Raw genomic sequence first — 17,994 nt, 5'->3', positions numbered from 1 at the left:
GTCAGGACTTTCAGATTTAAAACTGTGGCATGTGAGGTCTCAGAGTAACTCACTAAAATATAATGTCCTCTACAGAAGACAAAAGTCTATGCCTGGATCCCAGGAGGATATTCAGCTAAAATGTTAACACCACACACTAAACGTTTAATGAATATTGAGTAGAAAAAGAAAAGTCTAACAGAAAAACATAGAAACTTATCACAAAATCCACATCTGAGAAAGGAACGCATTTGTACTACATTTTCTAGCCCCGGGCAACACTGTCACAACAAAACCCAGCAACACCCGTTCAAAGAGAAGGACGAGCTATCGATGCGCTAGCCAATCGTCGGCGTCTACATGAAAACCAGCAGCCAATGAGAACCGAGAATTTTGGGCGGAATATTTGAACGCTGCATCTTCGAGCGATCCTATTGGTCCGTTAGCCTGTCAATATTTTAAGACACAGAACGCTTTAAAACTACGCTCGTATGTTTTAAAAACACGATCAATTTGAAACAGTTATGGCATAACGATTAAACAATATAAAATACACCTAATTAAACATAGAAATTATAAAAGTAGCCGTTCTAAAACGCATAAAACTACCTAAACAGAGCGACTTTCGTTTCTTACGTGACAGACCCAGGGGGCGGAGCCACATTCAACATCAACAAAAGGAAAGAGAAGCAGCGAAAACAGACGAAAGATTCTCGGATACACAAACACAATATGTCCTTTTAACATCCCTGGTAATGTACCTTTATTTAACCTTCTTTAAGATATTGGTTTCCTTTTTAAACGTCTGTCTAGATTAACGGTCACCGTTTAAATGTTTTGGTCGTATTTCTTTTTCCTGAAAATGGTTTTGATGTTTGGTTATGCTGGTATTTAACGAGATTTTTGACTAAGTAACGTTAATCCGTATATTTTATATCATATGACATTTTATCGATCGTTTGTGTGTCACTAACGTTAATGAAAATTATATTTATTTTACTGGAATGACCGAATCCCTTGTTATTTTTGGTCGTCTTTGAGGTTTACGTTCAAAGCCAGTAACGTTACATTTATAATTTTAAGTGCATGTTTAACTTTAATTTAAGTGAATAATGTTTCAGCTCCCGCTTTTATTATACTGTAATTGACAAAAACGTCGTCTATTATTTAATGTCGAAAACAAACTGCACAGAAGATTTAAACCCCTCCCCCTCTGGTCGAGGTATTTTCCAGCTGAAGGATCAACGGGACTCCACTGGATCACATTCACTTTCGATCCGGTTTTAACCTTATCATTTTGGTCAACGAGTCGATTTCACATTTATTTGTCAATCTCAGTCTGAATGCGTCGGATTTATTTGTTTGGATGTCCTTTAAGAAGGCGTTAACCAGCGAAACCCGACACCGAGGCTCAGCTGAGAGGAGGGGGCTGGGCAAAACCTTGACCCACCGCCCTGTGTTACCAGGATTTACTTAACTCTTTTATGCCTTTTTAAAGGTGTTTTGACAACCCAGCCAAAGTGAAAATATGGAGGCCATCAAACTGATGAAGGAGCTGAAGAGCAATTTGGATCAGGAGGTTCATTATCTACCAAAGGAAACGGGTCTCAGTTTGATCGAATCCACACAAGAGGTAAACTAGTTTGACAAACTCCTGTGAAAATACATATACAAACTTTATTTGAGAACATATACAACAGTTCTGGAATTTCGCAATGTATTTCTGTACATTATAAAAAGTATTTTTACAGTATACAATGTACAAAACAATATTTGGGTCCAAATGGGTCACTGGTTTTAAACTTTAAATATAACTTATTTCTCCTCATCCACACAGAACGGTAATGGAGTTTCAGCCAAATGTCGAGATGCTCGAGTGGAAGATCTCTGGAGCTTGACCAGTTTCTTCGGTTACAGCACTCAGACCTTTGTACTAGCCGTTAACCTGCTGGACAGGTTTATAGCTATGATGAAGGTAATCAATTAGTTATAAGTCAATCCATCTGATTAACAAGTATTAGAACATGTTATAACCAATCGCTTGTGTGTTCCTAAAGGTTCAGCCCAGGTATTTGGCCTGCATCAGCATCGGTTGCCTTCACATCGCCGCCCGAGCAACCGAAGAAGAGTGCAATGTTTCGTCTAGCCATGAGCTCATTCGCATCAGCCAGTGCAAGTTCACCGTTTCAGACCTCAGCCGAATGGAGAAGATAATTTTGGAGAAGCTCAACTTCCAGTTAAAAGCCGTCACAGCCTTAACCTTCCTGCATTTGTACCACACCATTGCACTTTCGCACACGTCCAACAGGTAAGAACAAGTGGCATTATCAAACTACCTAAAGGTTCAGCCCAGGTATTTGGCCTGCATCAGCATCGGTTGCCTTCACATCGCCGCCCGAGCAACCGAAGAAGAGTGCAATGTTTCGTCTAGCCATGAGCTCATTCGCATCAGCCAGTGCAAGTTCACCGTCTCAGACCTCAGCCGAATGGAGAAGATCATTTTGGAGAAGCTCAACTTCCAGTTAAAAGCCGTCACAGCCTTAACCTTTCTGCATTTGTACCACACCATTGCACTTTCGCACACGTCCAACAGGTAAGAACAAGTGGCATTATCAAACTTCAGAGCCACAAACTTTAACATGCAGGCTTGGCATTTGAAACATTGACTTGTAAAGGTTGATAAACAGAGCTTGCAAGCGGACTTTGAGCATTCTGCTGTATATGGGTGACCGTGACGGCAGTCATGCATCAGAAACTAGGAGATTATCTTCTGACTAGACACAATGGCTTCTTCAATGTCAAACAGCTCGGCTAATAAAATCTCACTAATGCTTTCTTCTCCTTTTCAGAAAAGACGTCCTGAATCTTGACAAACTGGAGGCCCAGCTGAAAGCCTGCCTATGCAGAATTGTTTTCTCCAAAGCAAAAGTAAGAACAACTTAAACAGACAGATTCTTGAAGCAAGTTAAATGGAAATTTGAATTCTGATGAATTGTCGCTCTTTTTTTTAAATTTTTTTTTAGCCTTCGGTGCTCGCTTTGTCGCTCTTGATGCTTGAGATCGAGGCCTTACAGTCTGTGGACCTGCTAGAAATCGCCCAGCGCATACAAACACACTTGAAGGTAAGAATTCATGAGTAGATCAACATTTTTACACGCCCTGAACATCAATAAAAACCTTTTAAAAGTTAGGAAATCAAGTTAAATGTCTCAGACTGCTCTGTGACAAATCCAAAGCTCTTAACCCAGTCCTATCGCCAACAGGCTATTGGTTTACACATGTCGGTCCCATCCGAAATGAAGCTGGCTCTGTGCCCTGTCCTTGTGTAAGCAGGTGTCTAATGCAGCAGTGTCTGTTTGCAGATCTCGAAGGCTGACCTGGTGCACTGGCGAGGCCTGGTAGGCCAGTGTATGAGGGAATACTCCTCTCCAGAATGTGCCAAACCTGACCACAAGAAACTGGTGTGGATCGTCTCGCGGAGGACAGCACAGAACCTGCACAGCAGCTACCGCAGCGTCCCCGAGCTGCCCACCATCCCAGAGTGCGCATGGGACGAGAGCGAGAGGTAAACACAGCTCACCTGAGGAAAAACACAGGTGTTAGGATGTCACACTCGTAGCAAACAGTCAATAGAGGAAGACGGGAAAGGAATATTCCGGGTTAATCGCATAAAGATGATTTTAGTCAAGCTTTGATTACCACAGAAAATCATTTAGACTTGTCATTCAGTTTGTGAAACCAAACAAAAATCAGTTAGGTTTGCAATGGATTTCTATGGGGCAAATGTACAAAATTGCAAATGCAATTTTTATTTAAATACTAAAATTATTCAAACTGAAATTAAAATAAAGCTAAATAGAAACGTATAATAAAAATGTCTAAAATTAAACTTTACTTAATTATAAATGAAAACAGAAAATGTAAAAAAAAAAAAAAAAAGCTAATTCAAAATAAATTCTATAATAGTATAGAAATAAAACTAAAATAACATTGGTACCTAGAATATTCTTTTATAAACTCATAAGGAGCTCACAATTTTTTTTTTTTTTAAACGACAAAAGCACAAATTTACTCAAATTAAAACAAAAGCCAATTCAAAATATTAATAAATACTATAATATATTAAATAGTACTAAAATAACACTGGAACTCAGAATATGGTTTCATAAGCTCATAAGGAACTAACCAAAATCAGTCACATCATCTCTCACATTACAGTGATTATATTTTCATATTCTACTGATAACAACAACAACTATCTGGAAATAGCAGCAAACAAATTTTGGAATAATTTATGTAAAGTACGCCTGTCAATTTTTCCATCACAACTTCTGGTTTCAGTTCCATCACAGTTTTTCCCCATCACATGACATGTCTTAACCTTGGCATTTTACTGACACACACCACTTACGTCACAGCCTCGTCAGCACAGCGCCCCACCCAGGTGTCCTTACAGTGCTACTTGATAACTACGAATAGTTAGTCACGTCCTAGCAACCAATCCGAGAGTGGTTACTCGCCAAGAGCAACAAGAGTCATTCCTGAGGCTCACCAACACAGCTGATTACAAGCCGAAAATCCAGACAGGACGTACTGCTTTGAGATGGCTAATGGGTTAGATATGCAAACACCTCAAACTAGGCGCAGCAGTGGAATGTAGGTAGTGAATAATGACTATTTACAAACAGGTCACAGGTTGTGCAGCATCACCTGTGAGTAAGAGAAGGGTGTGCGAGGTGGGGTCGGTTAGACAAAAGCACAAAACAAGATCGGACATCTGACAGTGTTTTTTTTTTTCAATTTCGACAGTGATATTCCAGGTTAACCACATACATGATTTCAGTCGAGCTTCATTACCACAGATAATAATAGACTTGTCATTCAGTTACTATGTAGAATCATTCATATACTACTATTTTTTTTATTCTTTTTTTTTTATTACAAAAATTGAAATAAAAATATAATTAAATAGAAATATTATTAAAAAACTAAGTCCTAAAAATAAATAATTTAACACCAATAGAAATGTAAAAAAAGAAAAGAAAAACATAGTACTAAAATTTAAGTCCTAAAATGACTATCCGAAATAAAAACAAAACAAGTTAAGGATAAAACTGAAAATAAAGTAGAAATATTAAAAAATAAGTTTAAGTTCTTAAATGACTAACAAAAATACAATAAATAATTTTACATAAACAGAAATAAAAACAATGTTTAGTAAAATGACTACAACTAAAATAAAAATAGAAATATTAAATAAAAAAAACTGAAACACAATATTCTTTTATGAACTTGTAAGTACCTAACCAAAGTGACACAAATAAATAAATAGAATAGTCAAAATGAGAGTGCATCTGACTTTTTTTATTTCCTTTTATGACAGTGAGGATTCAAGCGAAGACCTGAGCTCTGGGGAAGAGAGTCTGAGCAGCTCGCTGGGCAGCGACGCAGAGGGACACTACTTCCCCTCGAACTTTCGCTCCCGTGCCCACAGACAGTAATACGCTGTAACCACTCGTCAAGGAGCACAACCGCCAATGGAGATGTGGCCTCCACGCTGATCTGAATGGCTCCCTTGTCATCTTCCAAGATGATGTCACAGACCTCTTCTGGCTGAAACCTAATAGCTATACAGCGAGGTGCCATTGTGCCTGGGTTCAACGAAACCACTGAGCCCAAAATATCAGAATTGTATTTTAAAACTCTTCTTTTATGGCTTTACAGAAAGCCAGTCCAGATACTGTAAACATCTCTCTTGATTACTTGTGTTAAGCTAAAAGTAAAATAATTCAGCACTGCACAACACTGGCAGCTAAAAACTAAAAAAAAAAAATGTAGCGTAGTGTTTATAGAAGTTGGTGCATGTTCGGATTTGTCAACATTCCAGGCGGCTCAATATGACATATCCAAGGTACACTAGACTGTTATAGACAACTTGAGATTTGTACTTTGGTGCTTCGCACAGTTTAGTAATATGATTGTAAGCGCGCGACAGCGGGAAAGCTGCGTGCCAGCAGAACTGCCGCCTCGGAGGTCAAATAGTTAAAGATTTAATGTGGTGCGCATGGTGTTCACAGAAAAACAGTGGATTGTTTATTTTTCGTGTGTGTGTGTGTGTGTGTGTGTGTGTGTGTGTGTGTGTGATGTTGTTAACCTACTTGCCAATTTAGTATAAGTTTCACTTTAGCCGATGTATGAAGACAAATACTGTATGTTGAAAATGTGCAACAACAACAAAAAAAAAAAGCCTAAAAACCTTATAAAATGTAAAAAAAATGTCAATTAAAAAAATGTACATTTGTATAATGTAAAAAAAAAAATGCATATACGTTCTGTATAGCATCTTGTAGATATTAACTTATTTATTGTTATTTTTGTCATGGTAAAAAAAAAAATTCACAATTAAAAAAAAAAGAAGCTATTTTCAAATTCACTCAGTCTTCTGTTTTGCTTAGTCAGGTTATCCTGAATCAGTTTTCTGTTCCCAAGTACCTCAACTATCCCGCAAAAGCAGAAAATGGAAAACAGACAGCAGATGTTGTAAATCGCCTCACTGCCGCAGGATATTTCACACAGCAACAGTAAGAGCCTTCGTCAACTACAACGTCATGATGTTATCAGCTGATTTAAACACATACAAATGAACAGTGCATGATGCAATTCTGCCCAGTGTTTTCTGCCCGATTTCACATTTTCCCCAAAAACAGGAACTCGTTCTTATGACAAACCAACAACCTGTGCATGTCTAGTCAGTCAAAGGCTGGAAACAATCTTTCTGTTCCCTTGTAGGAGCAGGTGGGCAAAAAGCCAGAAAAATACCACAGGATCCATTACATTACACACAATGCACTACGTACTGATGAAATTTTGAATGTGAACAACAGAAAAACCACACAGCAAGCATTTGAAGATGTTTTCGGATATGGATTTGGAAGCCAAAGTAATAAACTAAAAACAACAATTGGGATATTGACGTCATAATGCCTCGATTTTCTCTATAGCCATTATACAAGTGAGAAAAGCAAGCAAAATGCAACTATGCTAAAGACCACGAGCACGCTCTAATTGGTCCAAACAGTAAGCATTAGTTATTACAAACACAGAAACATTTGTGCAGTTCCTCACACACACTCTCACTACTGGCTCGAGTTTCTCGTTCAAACACATCCCGCCTCTGTACAGTACCCAAACATTCAACACCACGCCAAAAAGTAGGTCACTTGCCTTACAGCATTCCTTCTTTGGAGTCGGACTTTTAGAAGCCCATCCGAGATTTCTTCTTTGGATGGGAGGCCTGAGAGAGGCTTCTGAATTGGGGAGCTCTCTGGGAAGTCAAGGAGCGATGAGACAAAGGAGTCGGCGAAAAAAGGCCAACCTGAGATAAAGAATATCCACCAACCGGTGCGGAGTCGATATTTGGGATGTGGGAAGGGAACTAAGGTAAAACTCATTGCAGCGTTTCGATTGGACAGTTGGTGGCCGTGTGGAGGTGAGTTGAAGCAGGAGGTCCCAAATCCATCCCTACTGCAACACTAGGGGAGCCAGAGGTTGGTCGTACCAACCTGAAAGTAGAGATGAACAATGTATTAAAAATAATGTTTAAAAAAATTGCAATCATCTGCTGTGAGTACACATTTCATTTATACATCAAGACGAAATATGCAAAAACCTCATACACAAGTTATACACGGACATGTTTTTGATCATTCATGAAAATGGCACAAAATATGATCCAGATTAAACAAGCTCAAACACAATGAATCAAGGTCCAAAAACTTGTATTACTAGTTGAAACTTTCCGATGTTTTGACACATTTTGGTGTAGATCATTGTTCATTTCCGTTCTACTCGGTTTAGCGATCTGTTAAAATTATTTATCAGGATAACCATAAATAATTACCCTAACCCTAACCCACAATTTTAAATAACTATTTTCTATATTAATATATTTTTAAAATATAATTATTCCTGTGATCTGCAGCTGAATTTTCAGCATCATTACTCCAGTCTTCAGTGTCACATTATCCTTCAGAAATCATTCTAATATACTGATTTGCTGCTCAAGAAACATTTCTTATTGTTATTGTTGAAAAAAGTTGTGCTGTTTAATATTTTCAAAAGAACAGCATTTATTTAAAAATAGAAATCAGTAACATAATAAATGTCTTTACTTTGGACACATTTAATAAAATGTGTCCTTGTTGAATAAAAGTATTAATTTCTTTAAAAATAAAAATCTTACTGACCCTAAACTTTTGAACAATAACGTACAAATGGATACAATACAATTTATGCTAGTTTCAAGTCATTAATTTCTCATTAAACCAGCATTACACCTATGACAGTCGCCTTGGTTCAAGTGAGTCATTTTAATTTATCAGAAAGCAACTCCTTTTTAAAGTCAAAAAATTAAATGATCAGTTATCAGTATTGACCACAAATCGCTATAAATAATCATTTATCGGTATCAGCTCTGAAATTTCATATCAGCAAATCATTACCTGAATGGAAGACTGAGATTTTGATGAAGTCAAAAGGTCTTGATCAGGCCTCGAAGGAGATTTGAAAGGTTCTACCTCAGTCGACTGCTCATTTAAAAACCGTCTCAGTATGATGGGGCTCTTTCTGTGCATCTCAGGTTTGGCCCTCCATTCCTCCATGTCCGTAGCTTGCGAGTTCTCCAAAGTCTCGTCATCTGAACCCAGACACTGACTCCCCACCGATGACCAACCCGAGGCACTCTCTTGGTAACTCACAGATGAGGTGAAGTTTCCAGAAAGTGAGGTGCGACTGCGAGCTTTGACTTGCTTTTCTTTCCGGCGCTTTCGGCGAAGAGCCGCGATTTTCTTGTCCCGGACCTACAATAATGTACAGTATTTGAAAAATAATGTGTTTTTTGAACATTAAAGCATGTCAACATATTATGTTACACCAAATAATGATCTTTAAAAAAAGCATCATATGACCCCTTTAAAATATATTCAAATAGAAAACATTTTAAATTGCAATAATATTTCAGAATATTACAGTTTTTACTGTATTTTTGATCAAATAAACGCAGCCCTGGTGAGCAAAAGAGACATTATAATCAAAAACATTAAAAATCTTAACCTTAAACCTTATAACAGTAGTGAAAAATTAGAATACAATGGCATTTAATGATTACGCTATTCATATACAATTGTATTTGCGTACACAAATATAGTTCAAAGATTACCACAGAAATACCATGGTAGTGCCAAGGTACTTTTTGGTAGTCAAGATCAGATTTAATACATTCAGGAAATGTTCCACAGAATTAAAGATCAGATCTCTAGTTACACTGATAGCGAATAACAAAAAAAAGTTTCAGTGGTGGGTGTGTATAGAGTCAATGACAACTGATACAGATCATCATTCAAGGAAGCTCTGAATGATTGCCTGGAAAAACCACAGGGTGAAACCACTCCTTCAGGCTAATATCTGACCCAATCCCTCAGATGTTATGTGATATGTGACGGCGTTTACCTGGGTATTAATGAGGTGGTGATGGGCGTGGCTTTTACTCAGGTATTTTTGGCGAGTATCACTCGCTCTTCTGACATACAGGCTGCTGTCCTTCCGATCCAGAACAATGTGTGATTACTATCAGCACTCTGCATAGACAAAGATTAATAATAAATTGAGACCCACCTAAATAAAAACACTGAGTAACAAAGAGAAGAATAACAAAAGTGTTAAACTAAAGAATGTTCATTAAAGGTGGGGTAAGCGATTTCTGGTAGCCAATGTTGACATTTGAAATCACCAAAACAAACACGCCCCTACCCCAAAAGGGTCTCGCCCCTATTTTGATAGCTCCACCCCACACATATGTACGCAACCAAGGCAACGATTAGTTCTGTGAAACAAAGCAAAACCAATGTTACACTGTGTCTACACCAGACGCGAGTGCCGCGGCGCGACAAAATACTATAGAACTCATTATAATCAGTGATGCTGTCTACACCATAGATATATACACATATCTATGGTCTACACTGGCTGTGGCGCGGCATGACACGACAAATCCCCGACAGAAAACTGCTGCTGCGTTCTATTTATGACGTATTGACACAAATTTTAAATGATTTTCAGCGGTCGCTTTGTCGCGTCCAGTATGGTGTTACTCACCTATCAAGAAAAAACAAAGCAACCTCGGCGTCCGATCGCAGGCCTTCCGCTCCTTGAGTTCTCTCCAGCGCTGGAAAGCTGATCCGATATTTACACGGGTCCTACTTCTTGCCTTAAGCCTTCTTTTGTTCCGCAGACATTTTCCTCTTTTGTTTTTTATCCGCCATCTCTATCTTTCTGTCGCTCGGCTTGGCTAATGTCCGTCCTGTGCACTGAACGCTCTCTCCTCCACATCATGACTTGACACGCCCCTTGCTGCTGATTGGCTACAAGTTTGTTTTGCTAGTCGGCCCGAATCAGTTTTCTAAAGCGTTTTTGAAAAATCGCTTACCCCACCTTTAAATACACAAAACTGAAATAAATAGTAGTGGTACAAACTGGGGTAAATTCAGCTTACTCAAAGGCCTTTATTCACCCTATACATTTTACATTTAATTTCTTAAGGTACTAAAATCCTTATATTTCAAATATTGTATAATGATGATAATAATAATAACAACTCTAATACTTCTAATAATAAATCGTATTACTATTGTTATTATTACTGTTATTAATATTTAATTGTTAGTATTACCTCCTATTACTACTAATAACAATAGGTATTAATAATTAGATGATAAATATAAACACTAATAAAAAACACTGATACTTAAAAATAATAATAGTATTTTATAATGTTATCTAATTTTTATTAAGTCTTGTTATTATGAAAAATAAAATTGTTTAAAATATATAAGACTTAATATTAAATAAATATTAATAATGAGATTTTATAATATTATCTATTTATTGTTACTATTAAATCCTATTATTATGAACAATAAGATTTAATATAAATGTGATAGAGACTTATTAAATTTTTATTATTAGTTTTATCAAATTGTTAGGCTATAACATGTAATAATCTGTAATTTTACAGTGGACAAAAACCCTTGCATGATGCTGTTTCAACACTGATAAGAGTTGCTGGTTTGGCTATCGAAACAAACAAAATCTGATAAGGTGCTAGACGTTTATGGAGGACTCCGTTCTATATAGTAAATCCATAACGAAATTTTGTCCAATAATAAGAGGCGTCGCTTTACCCGTATGTCTGTAAGCTCCGCCCCTGTTCTGTCAGCATACACCATCACTCTCGGGTGACAGGAGAACTCACACCATCGCCATGGAGACTTAACATTGAAGTACAGGTTGGAATCCTCCACACGGAACTTTTGCAATCTGAAAGAGAACAGAATGTCACAAACCTCCGGACAGGTTACAACATCATACTCACACTGCGTCATGAGCTGCGGGGTTGCATCAGCTCAGCGGGCAGACTTATTAACCCGCAAAATAGCTTTTGAAGAAGAATCTGGTTTGATTGATCATAAACTTAGAGTCAGGAGTGGAAACTGAAGCTTTCATGTATGATTTGTGATTGACAAATGCAATCTGGATATGCACTTCTTTGCGTTTCACAAATGCACTGCAGTTCCTTTCAAACCCAGCACTTTCTGTCATTCGTGAAACACATAAGGTTCAATTTTGACAGCTGATTTTACGTGGACTGGATCTGTCCTGTTTGTAAAAGCACCATTAAAACACTATTTTCAGTACCTTCTGAAACCATTTGCTAATGTTCTGTGACAAACAAACTGTAATTTAACTTATTTATAGAAAATTTACAAAATGACATTTCCACTAGCTTTCAAATAAATAAATCACTAAGAAATGGTTTCTCAAGCTGAAGTTTGTGAGTTAAAGTACAGCTAAAAAATTTATTAAATAAAAAATAAATAAAAATAAAATGAATCATTTTAAAATAAAACATTAACTAAAGAACGATTAAATATTTTTTACATTTACTTCCATGTCATGCAGTCGTCATTAACTAAAACTAAAATAAGATAAATAAGACCAAAATTTTACTTAAAAAAACGTAATCAAAACATTTTAAATGTTGCCTTGGATACTAACTTACAATAAGTTGAAATACTAAATTTAAAATATTTAAAAAAAAAAGAATAATAATCTAATTATAAATATTTTTTTAAAATAAGAAAATTACAAAAACTAAAATATAAAATAAAACTAAATAGAAATATTTAAAGAAAATTACAACAAAACAAAAAATTTACATTTAAAAAATTCAAATAAAAAAATTCTAATATATAAATAACACTAAAATAACATTGATGTGATAACCATTATCCAACATCAGAGAACCGTGAACATGTGAATGTGTTGTTAAATAAATAAAATATTAACTTGAAGTCTCAGGTGATACTTTAGGAATATATTTAGATCAAAGGGGTTCAACTGAAAATGTCTGGGAATGGCAAAGTGTTTGAAAGTTGACAAAAAAAAAAAACTACATGAGGGTGAGTAAAAGAAGATTTCAGAGTAAGCCATTCTCACAACTAAATGAAAATGTCGACATAAAAACATCTGTTATTATACAGTATATGCTTGGGTACTGGATGAACTCAACTAAAGAACATTTTGTAGAGGAAGCTGATATGATGATGATGTTGGAGTCGTGTTCACTGAGCTCTAAGCACAAGATAACACAGCCAGTAAAGCACATATTGTTCTTAAACATACACAATTACCCTTTTTTCGCAGTCCAAAGATAAGCTGCTCCCTGCTCATTGACCACCGCGAGCTCATTGGGGAAGTGTGGACTGTAAAGGACAACACACAACACATTAATCAGACAAATACGTTTTTAAATCAACTTACAGGTTTAGCCACTGTTACTAAGGTTAAAATACATCCTGCAGAGCCAAAAAATATCCAAACAGCAGGTTCACACATACTCCGTCTGCAGTGCGTATGTGTGTGGTGCACAAGCAACATGGATTCATTTTGCTTTCACACAGGGCACGTTTGCACTCCGCTACTGATCCGCGGCTGCTTACCGCAAACACAACATTTAGCCATTATTCGAATTCCAAACGTTGTTACTGAAAATGCTTTTTCAGCATTATGATTCTCTTTCATCACAGTACAGTAATAACACATTTCAAAGACATTCACGTTTAAACGCAATAAATATAAACATCATATTCGATGCTTTGACTTCTAGATTTGCTCAAGCAAGTGACAACACACTTAAGCACAGCCTATAGCGTACATTTCTTACGTTAAAAAACTAAAGAACTTTGTTTTTCTACCTCCACAAGCGCATCTCTTATGTTGCCTTGTTTATCTAAAAGTGTACTTTTCTTAAAAGTCTTCTCGACCCCAGTTTTTTTAAACAGTACTGTATATTTTTCATATGCATCTATATTCAGAATGTATATAGTGTCCAGTACATGTATCTAACCAACACGAACACAACTATATTGAGTCAGAAATGCTTACACTCAATTCAGCGCAATAGTAAAATAAAGTCATTTGATTATCAGCCCACGCATTTGAATAACCACTAGGGACCTTTTCCAAATCAACTAGTCATTGGACGGTGTGAATGATTAGTCAACTAGTAGTCAGTCTTAAGGAAGGCCTGAATAATCACGGTCCATCAGACACATTTTGTGAAGCATGTGAGAGCTTTCAAACACACCTGACGGTGATGCAGGAGAAGCGATCTTTTGTCTGGATGACGTCCATTAACTGTGGCTTCGTTTAGTCTCCTAGCAGCCAAACGGCACAGAAACAATCCGACCGCACAGCCACATTACCTGCACACAGATGTTTTGAAAAGGCACACTGATTTCACACTCTGCATGAAATTTGTTTTCATTAGTGATTACTATTGTTTGAGTTTTATTGGTAGTTGTACACATACTACCAAAAACACAATACTCTTATGCTTGTGCACTGACTCTTCCCAAGTGTAAGGCTTGTTCTCAGCCCTCCCATTTATCAGATCTCACCTACATCCTCTATATTGACCGAACTGATCTGCCTGGCAATTCCATTCAGATAATGGAATAAAGAGTCCATGACAAAACTAGGAGGCTTGTCATCACTGAACCGTTGCACCACCCTGTGGAAGTCTGAGGACCGGCAGTAAAGGAAATAAGACTGAAGCAAATACTTGTACATTTCCTAAAGATTTAAGAACAGGGTATGCAGAGTTTTTCAAATTAAATGTTAGAATTTAAATAAAATTAAGAACATAAAATCTTAAAATAAATCTCAGCTTTAAAGAGTCATTTAACTGCAAAGGTTTGAATATATCAATATGTACTGAAATTGATTATGAATATGAATACTTAATCAGAGGTTGATCAATATTCAGTTTTACCGCTGGGATAATGTTTTTAAAGAAAGGTCTTTCCTTCCTGTGACGGGACGAAACAGAGGAGCCATAAGAATTTATGTCGAATAAAATGCTAGATACCAAAAATATCTAGTGTAAATAGTTCCAAAATACATTTGGGACTCTTATTTTGAAATGTATATGCATCACTACTCCCAGGAAAATCAATAATATGAGAGAGATATAATAAGCACAAATAATACAGAAATAACAAAATATAACTATTAAATTAAAAACTTAAATTGGAAACTAACCTAAAAAGTTTGTTATTACTAAAACTGAAAGCTAAAAATATTAAAAGTAAAGCCAAAATAAGTACTATAACAGTATATAAACATTATTAAAATAACACTGATGTCATGTAACCATTAGTGATGTGAGGCCAACATAAGAGAACCAAACATGCGAATGCATGTTAAATTATTAAAGGGGTCATCGGATGCCCATTTTCCACAAGTTGATATGATTCTTTAGGGTCTTAATGAAAAGTCTGTAACATAGTTTGTTTAAAATGTCTCAATGGTAGTGTAAAAACACCTTTTTTTTTTTACCCAGTCAAAAACAGCTCTTTTCAGATCAAGCTGTTTTGTAGCATTTTCCTTTAAATGTTAATGAGCTCTGCTGACCCCGCCCCTCTCTTCCGAGCTGCTCTCAGAGAGACTGTTTACTTTAGCCGCATTCATCGTGAAACTTGCTAATTAGCACATTATTAGGAAAGGCGATTTGCAAAGATTAATTAAAATCTGTAGGTGAAGCTGGATCACGAATGATTTGCGCAAACATAGACGCATTTATGTAGATCAGGGGCGCATTCCCTTCAGAAACAAACGTAATCCTTCAGCGGCTCAGATGTCGGGAGTAAATGAGGACTGCTATTTTCATTATTACATCCAACAACAGAACACCTCAGTCGCTTGTTAGGAGTCATTCTTGTCTACATCTGCTCCGGCGGTGAAACAATGGTGGACTGATGACAGTCACTCAGGGGCGGAGCTAAGGTAAGACACCAGTCCAGTCTGTGCTGAAACGCTACTGTCAATCAAACTATCGTGGGGGGGGCCTGTCTGTGTGACGTCACACAGACAAGCATCTGAGATCGGCTCAATTTGAGAAAGGGGTAAAGATTTTAGTAGATTAACAAAAAAACACTGGGTGGATTTAAAATCATTTATAGGGTGGTTGTGTACACACACTGCCAACACACATTTCAGTTCAAACAACTTGTAAAAGTGCATGTAGCATCCGATGACCCCTTTATCATTTTATCCTAAATTCTCAGGGGATTTTCAAGAAAATATTTTAGGTCAAAATGATTAATTGATTGTGAACTGCTCAAAAACCGCAAGTCTGTCGAAGCACAAAAGTGCGCGTTTTGACTTCCAACGCGCAGTGCTCACATTTATCTCATTAAATCATTGCCTTTTGAAGCTTAATAAATCACATTAGATTTGCATAATGATTCCTGTTTTTCCACCCCCAAATTTAAAGGGATAGTTCACCCAAATATTTAATTTCTGTCATCGTTTAGTCACCCTCCACTTATTTCAAACCTGTATTAGTTTCTTTCTTCTGCTGAGCACAAAAGATATTTTGAAGAATGTAGGTAACCAAACAGTTGCTGCTGGTAGTAGGGCTGCACGATTAATCGAAATGAAATCGCAAAGGCGATAAATCGCGATTAGGCAGAAGCTGCGATTGTCATGCGTATCTTTCAGTGAAGCAGGCTTCTGTGATCAGCAGTAAATCTCCATCCAAAGGCCAGAGGGCGCTCTCGCGCTGAAACTTCAAATACGCCTCGCAGAAGAAACCCAGGAAATCCCTAAAGCAGTTGCTGAATAAACAGAAGATTTAACTGCTTTGATGAATTCAATGTGACTAATAAACACACGACTATGAAAATATATGTTTCATCCGAGTTCGTCTTATTATAATTTTGATTATAATAAAGTATATAATGGAATGCTAATCAACATAGCCTTTATCACTACTTCGAATACTATGAAATATGTTGCGTGTCTTATTCTGTGTAAGAAGCCACATCATCTCACAGAAGGATTTACTTCAAACAGTCAACTGACATTATGAAGTGAGTTTGGAGTAAAAACATGTTATTAAATGTGGTATTTTCACGTGCTTTCAGGTGGAGCAGCATTTACTGCAGACCCGTAGTTCACTGACAAGCTACGCAAACGGCTTTCATAATCGCAGAACGATTTCATAATCGCACAATTAAATCATCTGCGATTATGAACGCGATTTTGCGTAGCTTGTCAGTGAACTACGGCTCTGTGTAGTAAATGCCACTCCATCTGAAAGCACGTGCTGGAGATTTACTACTAATCACAGAACGGCTTTACTGACAAGATGCGCATGACAATCACATTCGATTAATCGTGCATCACTAGCTGGAAGTCAGTCACTGACGTTTACAGTATTGTTCCTCCATACTATAGAAGTCAACGGCTACCGTCAACTGTTTGGTTACCAACAGAAGAAAGAAACTCATACAGGTTTGGAACAACTTGAGGGTGAGTAAATTATAATTTACATTTTTGGGTGAACTATCCCTTTAAGACCTCTTTAAATGATAATAAAGACTTTTGTTTTACCATATAAGGTATTTTTATGACTTTCAATTTTGATTGAATTTATGAATGAATACTTGGTCTCCCTTCTATGATGCTGAAGTGTTGTAAATTGGATTGTATGGTAGATTTGGTCCAACAGGTACAATATTAAATGTATAGCTAAATATTCAGTTATTGAGATAAGCCCTCATAAAATAAGCCCATCGCCATGACAATAAAAACTATGACATGGTAACTACGAAAGAGGATACTGATTTTGTCCATCGCGGCTCCGCTGGGATAGATCAGACAGCCATCGCTGCAGTCCCAGGACTCGTGTAAGGGCAGGTATCCCAGAGCGCCCCTTGTGGTGTTCCCTCTGAGACCTCAGCTCTTCGTGAAGGAGCGAGGCGAGGAGAGGTGGAGGAACATCGCTCACAATATCACTGACAAAATGGTGCAAATGACAGATCTTCTTCGAGTAACATGCGACCGTGCACCTAAAAGACAGAAAAGCACATCTGAGGTTTGATTTTGATTATTTTTAGGCATTATAAATCTAAATATCACCATGTACATTGTTTTCCTCCAACCCATTTAAAATGGAAACTGGCCATAATCTTAAAAAAAATGTTTTTGCTTTACTGTAATTGTCAGACGCTAATATTTGATTCACATAAAATAATCGTACCTTTTATAATTCATGCCCTTTATGAAGTCCTCGGCCCAGTGCACTGACATAACCTCCTGAACAGAAGACAACTATTACAAAACCACTAGAAAACACATAAACATCAAGAAAATGTATTCTGACCACAACCACCACACACATCAGGACTCTCTCACCTGTTTCTTTTTGAAAGAGAAGTTGTCCTGAAGCAAACGTCCCATTGTGGAGAACGCATCCATACAGTGATGCTGGTAAAAATACTGCATCTAAAGGGAAAACAGAGAGAAAACTGCTTTTTTGTACTATATACAGACATCCCACTGACACTGTCAGATAAAAGGTCACTTCAAAACAAAAATGAGAAAACCCAAAGG

At 37.0% G+C, this 17,994-nt stretch overlaps 1 protein-coding gene and 1 pseudogene across 2 annotated transcripts; one reads left to right on the top strand and one right to left on the bottom strand.

Moving 5' to 3' along the window:
- The first annotated feature begins 574 nt into the window (after nucleotides 1-574).
- Nucleotides 575-6,365, top strand: LOC107584590 (cyclin-G2-like). 2 transcript variants are annotated; one of them, XM_016271302.1, is made up of 8 exons: nucleotides 575-731; nucleotides 1,478-1,612; nucleotides 1,817-1,954; nucleotides 2,037-2,287; nucleotides 2,829-2,907; nucleotides 3,003-3,101; nucleotides 3,342-3,544; nucleotides 5,363-6,365. In XM_016271302.1, the coding sequence occupies exons 2-8, from the start codon at nucleotides 1,508-1,510 to the stop codon at nucleotides 5,478-5,480; spliced, it is 993 nt and encodes a 330-aa protein (XP_016126788.1). In that variant the 5' UTR covers nucleotides 575-731; nucleotides 1,478-1,507; the 3' UTR covers nucleotides 5,481-6,365. The 2 variants fall into 2 exon arrangements, with proteins under 2 accessions (XP_016126788.1, XP_016126789.1); XM_016271303.1 differs by lacking the exon at nucleotides 575-731 and having other exon boundaries at nucleotides 904-1,612.
- Nucleotides 6,366-7,234: 869 nt separating this feature from the next.
- LOC107584657 (TATA box-binding protein-associated factor, RNA polymerase I, subunit C-like) overlaps nucleotides 7,235-17,994 on the bottom strand; it is a 16,883-nt pseudogene continuing 6,123 nt past the window's right edge.

Source organism: Sinocyclocheilus grahami, unplaced genomic scaffold (genome assembly GCF_001515645.1).
Source record: "Sinocyclocheilus grahami isolate Dianchi unplaced genomic scaffold, SAMN03320097.WGS_v1.1 scaffold61.1, whole genome shotgun sequence".
NCBI classification, from domain to species: Eukaryota; Metazoa; Chordata; class Actinopteri; order Cypriniformes; family Cyprinidae; genus Sinocyclocheilus; species Sinocyclocheilus grahami.
This window is presented reverse-complemented; position numbering and strand designations above follow the sequence as displayed.